Source organism: Thalassophryne amazonica, chromosome 17 (genome assembly GCF_902500255.1).
Source record: "Thalassophryne amazonica chromosome 17, fThaAma1.1, whole genome shotgun sequence".
Taxonomy (NCBI): Eukaryota; Metazoa; Chordata; class Actinopteri; order Batrachoidiformes; family Batrachoididae; genus Thalassophryne; species Thalassophryne amazonica.
The window spans coordinates 2,581,623-2,593,831 of NC_047119.1; the positions used below are offsets into that span (position 1 = coordinate 2,581,623).

At 43.1% G+C, this 12,209-nt stretch overlaps 1 protein-coding gene across 1 annotated transcript in view; it reads left to right on the forward strand.

Annotated features, from left to right (window-relative positions):
• The window catches only part of LOC117530027 (phosphatidylinositol transfer protein beta isoform-like), a 35,032-nt gene that overhangs the window by 10,239 nt on the left and 12,584 nt on the right, over positions 1-12,209 (forward strand). The window contains exons 3-7 of the mRNA XM_034192965.1: positions 6,679-6,824; positions 9,266-9,357; positions 9,546-9,553; positions 9,983-10,057; positions 10,238-10,321. Of these exons, the coding sequence (XP_034048856.1) occupies positions 6,679-6,824; positions 9,266-9,357; positions 9,546-9,553; positions 9,983-10,057; positions 10,238-10,321 (405 nt within the window). The remainder of the gene's footprint in view (positions 1-6,678; positions 6,825-9,265; positions 9,358-9,545; positions 9,554-9,982; positions 10,058-10,237; positions 10,322-12,209) is intronic.

The following is a 12,209-nucleotide window of genomic DNA, read 5'->3' on the forward strand; positions in this document are numbered from 1 at the left end:
GGCTTGAAAGTTGGCTGAAAACACACGATTGCAAACCTCCGCCAAGTCCAAACAAAGACGGAAAGAAGAAGAAGAAATGTGGTTGTAAATGGTAAATGGACTGCATTTATATAGCGCTTTTCCATCTGCATCAGACACTCAAAGCGCTTTACAGTAATGCCTCACATTCACCCCGATGTCAGGGTGCTGCCATACAAGGTTCTCACTACACACGGGGAGCAATAGGGGATTAAAGACCTTGCCCAAGGGCCCTTAGTGATTTTCCAGTCAGGCAGGGATTTGAACCCAGGATCTTCTGGTCTCAAGCCCAACACCTTAACCACTAGACCATCACCTCCCCGTAAACCTCCGTTCATTCTACACAATTTCGCCACAGAAAAGAAAGATCCAGACGGACATAAAAGACGGACTAAAATTGTTTCTTGCACATTATTTTGTCAATATCCTGAAACCGTGCCGCCGTTTTCGTGCATCGGCTTATGACTGTAATGTCGCGCCATGAATGACGTGGCACGTAATATTGTAAAATTGACATGTTCTATAAACAAACTGCATGCATGCACATATCACTGTATGTCGGTCACCTTATCAAAACAAACGTGACAGCAAAGAGGTTATATGTGAGACTCACCGTCATTGTCGTCATTATGAAGCCGGCGGAGTCGCAATTTCTCATCCCTGCTTAGCAAATATTCTGCAGTATCCACAGTTTCAGTCTCTGGACTTCGTCTAACCATCCGTCAGTTGCCTTCAAGGGGTCAGAATTTGTTTTTTCTCCAAGTATCAACAAGCACAGGTCATTTTCGACAGCAGCGCGCTCTTCCTCCTTTGTCGGCACTAACGGTACTTTCTGTACAGATGCAGCACACGCAAGCACAACCAGCTCTTCTTTCCATTTCTGTCCACTGCCGTACGTAGTCCTGGTTGTAACAGACAATCTGCGGAGCTTACAAAAATGCTTTAAATCGTCAACTTTCCAGCGGTTGAAATGATCCAAATCACAGCACTCTTCGCTGCTTTCCACTCACTGTCCCACCTGGAGAGGCCCGGCAGCGCTGTGAGGATTCTTTTCTTTGACTTCTCCAGCGCTTTCTACACCATCCGGCTGCGGCTCCTGAGGGACAAGCTGGTGATTGCAGGAGTGGGCGAGGATCTGGATGAGTGGGTCCTGGACTACCTCACAAACCGGCCCCAGTTTGTGAGGACCAAGAACTGCGTGTCTGACCTCCTGATCTGCAGTGTGGGGGCCCCCCAGGGGACGGTCCTCGCGCCCTTCCTCTTCACTCTTTACACTGCAGACTTCAGACACAACACAGACAGCTGTGTCCTGCAGAAGTTCTCCGATGACTCCGCCCTCATTGGACTTATTATGGACGAAGATGATGCGGAGTACAGAGGACTAACGCAGGACTTTGTGGACTGGTGTCAGAGGAACCACCTCCTCATCAACGCGGGGAAGACCAAGGAGATGGTGGTGGACTTCAGACGCCGCCCCACTACACTCCCCCCAGTGAACATCCATGGAAGGGACATTGAGAGAGTGGACTCTTATAAGTACCTGGGTGTTCATCTGAACAACAAACTGGACTGGACTCACAACACGGATGCACTTTACAGGAAGGGTCAGAGCCGCCTCTACCTCCTGAGGAGGCTGAGGTCTTTTGGAGTGAGGGGGCCACTCCTGAGGACCTTCTTTGACTCTGTGGTGGCATCTGCCATCCTGTACGGTGTGGTCTGCTGGAGCAGCAGCATCACAGAGAGGGGACAGGAAAAGACTGGATAAGATCATCAGGAAATCCTGCTCTGTCCTGGGCTGTCCTCTGGACTCTGTGCAGGAGGTGGGGGACAGGAGGGTCCTGGCTAAACTTAAATCTATGCTGGACCACGAGTGTCATCCCCTGCTGGATGTTCTGTCTGCTCTGGAGAACAGTTTCAGTGACAGACTCATCCACCCTCACTGTGTGAGGGAGAGATTCCGCAGATCATTTCTCCCGGCTGCTGTCAGACTGTACAATGATCAATGCTAGTACTGTGGTAACCATAGCAACCAGGACAATAATCATGTCACTACCTGCTGTATTTATTAGTGCAATAATTTAACTTATGGTGCACTCAAGTCACTTTACATATATTACACTACCTATGACATATTACATATATATATTACTTATATTTTCACCTGCCGATATTGTAAATATCAGAGTAACTTGTCGTACATTTCACGCTGAAGTCATTTTATCTGATCACTTTCACACCCCGATGGTGTATATCATCCTGGCAGTGCAGCATTGAACTGAACAATGGTAGCCTCAGCTTTACCCGGCACTCAGTGCTTTTTTTGGTTCTTGTTTTTGAGAGATGCTTGTTATTTTGTTGCATGCCCTTCTATTCCTACTGTTTTATGCTGCGATGTGACACTGAAATTTCCCCATTGAGGGATAAATAAAGGCTTTTCTTATCTTCTTGTCAACCCCACTGAGGTCCTTAAACTGGGTCTCATTAACATAAGATCACTGTCCTCAAAATCATTGTTGATCAATGATCTAATTATTGATCATCACTTAGATATGATTGGGCTATGTGAAACCTGGCTTAAACCTACAGCTGTCCTCCCCTTAAATGAGGCCTGCCCACCAGCTTATACATTTAGTCACGTCCCTCGTGATGCGAAGCAAGGCGGGGGTGTTGCTCATATTTATAAATCTAGGTTTAGCTTATTAGCTGTTGGGGGTTACAAATATCACTCGTTTGAGCATCTGATTCTCAGCTCTGCTCAGGATATTACACATTGCCAAGGTCAGAAGAATAAAAATCAGTCATATTATGTTGTCACTGTATATAGGCCTCCTGGCCCATATTCTGAATTCTTAGATGAATTTGGTGCGTTCATCTCCAAATTGTCAACTAGTGTAGATAACATTCTGATCATTGGTGACTTTAACATTCATATAAATAAGCCTTCTGATCCCCTCTGCAAATCATTTATGGAAATTGTGGATGCATTAGGATTTCGGCAATGCATTTGGGATTCGACGCACATTAGTGGAAATACCCTGGATCTGGTTCTCGCACGTGGTACTGCTGTCACGAATATTGACGTCATGCCTCTTACATAATTGGTGTCTGATCACTCACTTATTAAGTTTACAGTTTCGCTGCCATGTTTAGTGGAACAACAACCTTATATATCATTACGGCGACGCATCAACTCCTCAACTAAGACTGAACTCGAAGCTAGACTGCCTGATGTCTTAGCTTCACATTTGACAAATACCCAGTCAGTAGACAGACTTGTGGATAGTTTAAACTCAGTGCTCAAAACTACACTCGACATGATTGCACCACCTGTGTTAAAACCGCGCTCCCCCAAATCACAGTCACCTTGGTTCAATGATTACCTGCGTGACCTCAAGCATAAAGCACGAGGTCTAGAACGGAAATGGCATTGTTCAAAATTAGAAGTATTTCACCTTACGCGGCGTGATGCTATCTTAGACTATAAGCATGCATTACTGGCTACAAAGCGTACGTACTACTCTGATTTGATCAACAAAAACAAGTATAACTCAAAGTTCTTGTTCAACACGGTGGCAACACTTTTTCATGGACAACCACCTGTAGTTCACTCTCCTTTTACAGCACAAGATTTCCTGGATTACTTTGGGAAGAAAATAGAAGACATCAGGTTAAACATATCCCAGCATGCCTTAACCCAGCCACTACACCCTGCTATTGAGGTGGGCGCCTCTACTAAGGTATTACCTAGATTTACAGAATTTGATAGTATCTCACTAGGTATGCTGACAAAACTCATAATGTCAACAAAAAGCACAACCTGTTTATTTGATCCTATACCAACAAAACTGTTTAAGGACCTGTGGCCCACTCTTGGGCCGACTGTGCTGGAAATTATTAATCTTTCTTTAACTTCTGGATCTGTTCCTAAATGTTTCAAATCTGCAGTGCTGCATTTGATAGAGTGGATCATCATATTCTACTTGATAGGCTGGAAAACCATTTTGGGATTACTGGGAGTGCCCTTGCATGGCTGATGTCATACTTGACCAGTCGTTCTCACTGCGTTTTGTACAATAACACTACCTCTAACCTTAGTGACATGAAATTTGGGGTTCCACAGGGGTCTGTGTTAGGCCCCCTGCTTTTCTCCCTTTATATAGCACCCCTTGGGCACATATTGCGGCGTTTTGGGATTACCTTTCACTGCTATGCAGATGATACTCAGTTATACATGCCGATAACTGCTGGTAATCTCGTTCACATAAAATCCTTAGAAGATTGCCTTGCAGCAGTGAGAAGTTGGATATCTAGAAACCTCCTACTTTTAAACTCTGACAAGACTGAAATGATGGTTCTTGGTCCAGTGAGACACCAGCATCAATTTGACCAGTTAACGCTCAGCCTCGGCTCGTGTGTCATACATCACACTGACAAAGTGAGGAACCTTGGGGTAATTTTTGATCCCTCGTTGTCCTTTGGCCTCCACATTAGAAATATTACTAGGACTGCTTTTCTCCACCTGCGAAATATAGCGAAGATTCGTCCCATCCTGTCTATGGCTGATGCTGAGACCCTGATCCATGCATTTATCTCTTCTAGATTGGACTACTGCAATGTTCTGTTTTCTGGTTTACCGCAGTCCAGCATTAGGGGTCTCTATTTGGTTCAAAATGCTGCAGCCAGACTTTTGATACAAAGCAGAAAGTTCAACCACATTACACGCATTTTGGCATCCCTTCACTGGCTTCCTGTCCCAGTGAGAGCAGATTTTAAGGTTCTGCTACTAACCTATAAAATTATTCATGGACTGGCACCTCCCTACCTAGCTGACCTAATTAAACCTTATGTATCGGCCCGGGCTTTACGTTCTCAGGGTGCAGGACTACTTTGTATCCCTAAGGTGAATAAGAAGTCTGCGGGTCACAGAGCTTTCTCTTATCGTGCCCCTGTTCTGTGGAATGATCTCCCTGCGTCAATAAAACAGTCAGATTCTGTGGAGATTTTCAAGTCCAGACTTAAGACGCACTTATTTTCCCTTTCATATGGCTACCATACTGGTACAGTTTTGTTTTACGCTTTTTACTCTTTTAATTCATTTATTAGTAATTGGAGTGGGCTGCGGCCTCAACTTTACCTAAATTCTGGGTCTTCTAGTGAAGTTTAGGACTAGTGGCCGGCGATCACCTTAGTATTTCTCTGTTTTTCTTGTTGTTTAATGCTGGCAAATTATACAGTATTTTTTGTCTTTCTGATGCCTGATTCTGTTTTTTCTCTCTGTTTAAGGTGCAGCTTCATCCAGAGATGGGAGTTGTATTCGTGTTGGCGATCCTCCTGTCCTGTGCGCCAATAGCATTTCTTGTATATTCGTCCGTGAATTGTTCTGTGAATTGTTCTGTAATTTAAGTTTGTATCATGGCCCAAGCAGAGGGTCACCCCTTTGAGTCTGGTCTGCTTGAGGTTTCTTCCTCAGAGGGAGTTTTTCCTTACCACTGTTGCTCTGGGGGTTGGTAAGGTTAGACCTTACCTGTGTGAAGCGCTTTGAGGCAACTCTGTTGTGATTTGGCGCTATATAAATAAAAATAAATTGAAAATTGAAAAATATGTACCAAATGACCAATTTAATTTAAATATCTTGGGGTCTGATCAGCCTGACAAACGGCTGATCTTTAGAGTCTTAAGTTGGTTTTGAACTTAAAATTACTTTTCATGGGGGTACTTTTTAGAAAGCACTCTTCAAGGTCAGCATCTTTCTAATTGTTCAGGCACAAAACAGTATTGTCAAATCCAGGTTTTCAACCCCAAAGTATCCATCCATCCATCCATTTTCTTCCACTTTATCCGGAGTCGGGTTGCGGGGGCAGCAGCTCAAGCAAAGCCACCCAGACCTCCCGATCCACACGCACCTCCCCCAGCTCCTCCGGGGGAACCCCAAGGCGTTCCCAAGCCAGCCGAGAGATGTAGTCCCTCCAGCGTGTCCTGGGTCTTCCCCGGGGCCTCCTCCCAATGGGACATGGCCGGAACACCTCTCCAGCGAGGCGTCCAGGGTGCATCCGGAAAAGATGCCCGAGCCACCTCAACTGACTCCTTTCGACGTGGAGGAGCAGCGGCTCAACTCCGAGCTCCTCCAGAGTGACCGAGCTCCTCACCCTATCTCTAAGGGAGCGCCCAGCCATCCTGCGGAGGGAGCTCATCTCGGACGCTTGTACTCGCGATATCGTTCTTTCGGTCATGAACCAAATCTCATGACCATTGGAACGTAGATCGATCGGTAAATCGAGAGCTTTGCCCCCCTACCCAGCTCTCTCTTCACCACGACGGTCCGATACAGCGACCGCAACCCCAGAGTATTCTTTTTTTGTTGAATGTGCACGTGCCACTAACCGTGTGTGTGTCACATTGTGATGACTATATGCTTCAAGTAAGAAGTGCTGAAAGTTTGACTTGACGTTGATGCAGTTAGTCAATTTTGAGGAGCGCTATCCTCTGTCTATTTAGTGGCATAACATTCTTAAAACATCTTGTCAGCTTCAGGTGTGTCCTGTGCTTAGACAAGCTGCTTTATTTTTTTTTTCCTCTTTCACAAGATTCTTTTCACAGTGTTTGTATGTTTAGTCTGTCTCCCTCACCCCCCCCCCCCCTTTTTTTTTCTTCTTCTCACAGTATCAAGTTGGACAGCTGTACTCTGTGGCCGAAGCTAGTAAGAATGAGACTGGTGGAGGAGAAGGCATTGAGGTGCTGATGAATGAACCCTATGAAAAAGAAGGGGAGAAGGGGCAGTACACACACAAAATATACCATCTAAAGAGGCAAGTCAAAATCCATGCTCCTGTTCTTTATATATGCTGATAATGGTGTGTGGTATATAGTCTGAACTGGTATATCAGCTCAGTCGTTCTGGTTTCTAGCAGCCTGCTTACATGTAGACTCATATTGGAAGTTCTGCTTAGAGTAATAGCTGAAGAGCCTGTCTGTGTTACTTTGACTACATGCAAAATGGCACTTTACCAGCATCGTTGTGTATGTACAAACTTCAGGTACTTGGATGTACATGATCGTTTGAAATCTCATGCCACCTATTCAGACCTATCTGACTGCTGAGTATTGAGAGTGCATCATTCAAGTATATATAATTGTACAGTTAACCCTCTGGGGTCCGAGGGCATTTTTTGGACGGTTCACTCGCCTGGCATAAATGTTTTATTATTGCTGTTAACGGCTCTCCCTGCATCCTACAATCAAGTTTTATGTCTCTTTTTTTTTTCAGGACAACCTGTGCTTTCATTATATATGCTTTTGTTGTGTTTTATAAGTGTAATAAAGGTTTACAAGAAAGGAAAAAGTAAAGCGGAAAATAATTTTCCACACACATTTATTCAAATACACAGCAATCTATAATAAACAACTGTTTGACACTTTATAAAGGTAATTTGAGGTCTTGTGTGAAAGACTATACAACAAAAAAGGTTCAAACAATAAACACAAATGCACATTTTGAACAATATATAAAAAATGGTCTATGCGTTTTGTTTGTCTTCATCTCAGAGCAATTTTTGTCTGCTATTACACAAAGGTTACAACACAAACTTCTACTGTGTTTTGGAGTGTTCTGTGCTGCTCCTACAGCAGCTTTCACTCACACTTTGGCCCACTTTGGCTCCTTACAATCTGAGGAGCGACCCTCCCCCTCGCTCCACTGATAGGGTAAACAGTGCTTTACACCGAGAAAGCAAGAGAGTTATCCAGTAACATTCACACGCAAACTAGTGGAGCAATCCTGATAGTAACACACTCTTTTTTTGAGCACGTGAGATTGTCATCAGAGGCTCTCCGTCTGCTTTCAGTGATCGCTGTACGTAATGGCGCAGGGCGCATTGAAGCCCAATAGTATGTACTCATTGGCGCACCCATGGGGCTGTTCAAACGGGCCAACTAGTAAGGTATTGCTTACTAGTGACGGTGAACCAATTCTGATTGGACACTCACATTGCACACGTCATCACACAGCTTCTATGAGGAGTACAAAGATGGCCGATGGCTGGCTCGAAAGTCCGAGGAGTTAACTTTTCAGCAAAAAAAATAAAAAAATAAAAAGTAAGTTTCTATCTCATATCATTAAAAAGTTATTTATAATTTAGTAAAGCTTGGTCTTAGCCGTCGTGTCAGCCCCAGAGGGTTAATGTGCGTATCTTTTTGTCCAGCCAGTACTATTTTTTCCAAAATTCTATAACTGATTATGAATCATTTCTTCCAAGTCTTTAACTTGTGTGTGCCCTGATATAGCTGCTGAAAATAAAATAAGCCAGAGTGTATCACAAAAAAAGCAATGCAGATTCATGGCTATTTTGATCGAGATTCATGTCTCGTCGGCATCAGACTTTGACACTGACATATGCCTATGACATATGTTAGACATATATACATAAAAAAAATAAAAATTCTTGTGTATGAAACTGAAAGAGGACTACTCTGGGTCCAACTGCACTGTAACGTAGTGATTACTGAAAATTACTGGCACTTCAGGTTTTTACTCAAGTGGTGAAAGTTTCCAGGTTATTTTTGCACAGTCAACTGATCCACCAGGTGGTCAGCTAGCACTACAGAGCTACACAACATATCTTAATTTATTCATACAGACAAAACGGTGCACATCAGTGTTACTGTTTTACAACGTGATTCTGTTTCTGACATATTGAATGTAATGTCACGTTGTTGCTGGAAAGCACAGAAATGACTCCTCCCCCCCTCCCTTGTGTGTCTGTGCTCCTCCTACTCTCACAGACTGTGTATGGGCCAGGGGCATAGCCAGAAAGTTGGGGGTTTGAAGGCCCCCCAACCTCCCCTAAAATAATAATGAATTTGTTTTAAAAACTAAAATGTTGTTCAATTCACTCTGGTTGACCTTGTTTTACTACTGCAATTCTGCAGTAAGTGGAATTGGGGAGCAATATGAAAAAAATCTGTTTACTCATTAAAAAATGTAAAGGACTAACTTGGTTTGAAGGTGGATTTGTCCTTCTTCTTAATGCATAGCAGAGGTTCGTGGTAGTTCCCTGTTCAAGCACACCCCTGCCTATTCTCCATGTAATGTGGAGTTGTCAAGAAGGGCATCCAGCGTACAATTTATATCAGATCAACATGCAGATCCCTACCTGATCTGCTGTGGTGACCCCCAGTAAAAAAGGGAGAAGACAAAAGAACTTTATTTTTCTGGATGTGTAATCTTTATCTTCTTCTTTCTTCATTGTAGTAAAGTCCCAGCATTTGTGAAGCTGTTTGCACCAGAAGGTTCACTAGTATTTCATGAAAAGGCCTGGAACGCCTACCCATACTGTCGCACTAGTAAGTTCATGTCAAAGAACTGTACAAATCACACTCTGCATGAGCTGAATTCAAACTGTACTTGTTCAGTGTGTATTATCAGTACAGTGAAGCAGTTTAATTCAGACTTGAAACACATCCTGGACTTTGGATACTCATGTTCTTTTTTTGTGTTTGCCCCCCCCCCCCCCCCCCCCCAACTACTGCAGTTGTGACGGTGAGTTGTTTTCAAAAATAAATAATAATAAAAAATAATCTTTGGTTTTAATTTCTGACTGCTTGTTGGGAATATGCAGTCCTACACAAATAGTTTATATTACTAACTCTGCTGTTGTTTTACTACAACAGCATACAAAGCATGCAGTTACGTATGTGTGAGCTAATGACTATTTCTGTGTTTAACTATAGATTGGTGTAAAGCTGTGCACCACCACCACCACTGTTGTTTCTGTCTGAAAGTCTCCATGTAATTGGTTTTAGCAGCAGGGTTCAAGTACATCTCTGACAAGCTTCCATTTATGGTGTTCTGTGTGTTTGTGTCTGATCTGATCGACTGCCATTCTTGTTCAGTCTGGACTTTTCAGTCTGGAAAATAGAGTAGGGACCATGAGTAGTTGTGGAAAATGTGTTTTCTGCTGTTTTTCAGAATGAGTACATGAAGGATGACTTCATGATAAAGATTGAGACGTGGCACAAACCTGATAACGGGACGATAGAGAATGTAAGTGACCAAAGGATAAAGGGAAGTTGTCTTGGCCTCAGATCACTTAAAACTGATCCCAGTCTGTCTGATTTTTCTGTTGCACTGGGCTTATATACTTTCATCCTTCTCAAGAATATTAGCTTTAATTTTTCTGCACCACAGCGTTGATGAGTCTTTTTTTTTTTTTTTGTTGGTCAGGTTCATGATTTGGATGAGACAACTTGGGAGACTGTGGAGGTGGTTCCCATAGATATTGCAAACAAGGAAGAAGTGGCTCCTGGGGTGAGTTTTTATACTAGTGGACTTCAGAGTAGAGGTGGGCGGATTGATCCTAATATCGAAAATATCGATACCAATGCTGGTATTGATATTGAACGATCCTCGTGTAAAAAGATCGATAGAGTCATCAAAGTCTACTCTCTGCACTGTGTCACACAACACGGAGCAGCGCACCCTCCCCCCTCTGGTCTTTTGTTGTTGCGCTGTCACGTGGCTCAGCCGTGCCAGCCAGCAGTCATGCAGGTAGGCTCAGCCTGGCCTGCCCACTCAGCGCTCTCCTTGAGTCAGCCCTCTACCTCAGGAGATTTTGTTTTAAGTTGTGTTGAGTGATATTTTTTCAAACAAAATTGTTGATTGTGATAATAAAGTATTTTGTTGTCGCGTACAATGTTTGGCAAAATTCTATCCTAGGCCTTTTGGATCCTTTGGCTCTATGAAGCTTAAATATGAAAAAGTATCGGTATTGATATCGGCGATACTGGGCCTGTATTTACTTGGTATCGGATCAATACCAAAATTCCAGGTATCGCCCACCTCTACTTCAGAGAACTTTCTAACCATGTCACTAATAACTGTGACCATTGCCTGGAACTAGGGCTGAAATGATTAATCGAGTAACTTGAATAATTTGATCACAAAAGATGTTCCAGGCAAATTCTTTGCCTTGAGGCTTTGTTTAACATTGTAGTGTATATGCTAGGCTTGTATGTGGCGCTGTAACACTAAAAATGGAGAAGGCAACAATAGAGCATGGACATAACCAGTGTAAGCACTAATCAGTGTAGCAGCTGAGGGCTGGGTATCAGTCAAAAATTTTCGATACCGGTACCAATTCCGATACCTTCACTTCAATATCAGTTCCTGAATGATACTTTTTTCAATATCAATTTCATAAGATCAGTTCTAACAAAAAGAAAATTACATTACACATAGTACAAATCTTGAGTTTTGTTTTTCAGCTTTGGTCATTTTCCACTCGAAGCAGTTTTCTTACAGAAAAATAAACAAATTATTTCCAGTGCAAAAGAACACTTGAAAACACTGTAGTTTTTGTCAAAAGCATTTCCTTTCAGATATTTTGGCAGGATTGTCTCTCCGTACCTCTGAGCAGAGCTCAGCCGGCTGCTGCTCGTCAGCGCAGGACGTCTCATTTTGGGAGGAAAAAACGTTTGCTCAATTGCAGTTTGTTTGTATTACAATGTTTGGAAAGAGGTGTCATTTGATTTAAACGGCGATTCACTTTCAAGTTATAAATTCTGACGAACTCTCTCTTTCTAACGTGACTCGCTTGGCAGAGAGCCGCGCAGCGTTTGGAGCTGTTTGAATGGAATGTTTCTTTCTCACAACAAAACAGGAGTCCCAGTTAGTGACTTTAATCTGCACAAAAGTGACTCATGATTGACATATTTTAATGGCTCTGAGAGGGGTTAAGAAGCGGATTTTCCGCTTCTGAAAGGCAACGAAGCAAAGAACCGAAGCAGCAGGTCGGAACAGTGCTTAATTGCTTCAAAGCAATGCACGTTGTTGGTACTCTTAAATGAAGCAGAGTCCGGTGGTGGAGATTTTGAATCAGGCTGCTCGTGCTCTGTAACGTCCACAGGCGGACTTGAATGCTGACAGGAGGACGGCTGCGGACCGCTCTTCTTGCATGTGATTAACCTCTGGGTACAGAAATTCTCTTCCAAGGGCCACTCATATCACTGTGGTTAAGCATAGACGTCTGGCAAGCTGGTGCTTAGCTTTTTAATTGCAGCATGTTGTCTCCATCCTAAGGAAGAGTCTGGTCTCACAGCTTAACAAAAGAGTCCCTCAGAGTGAATAATATAGTTTTTGTTTTTAACTTAAAATATCCATCCATCTCTGTCATTTACTATCTCATATATAATTATTT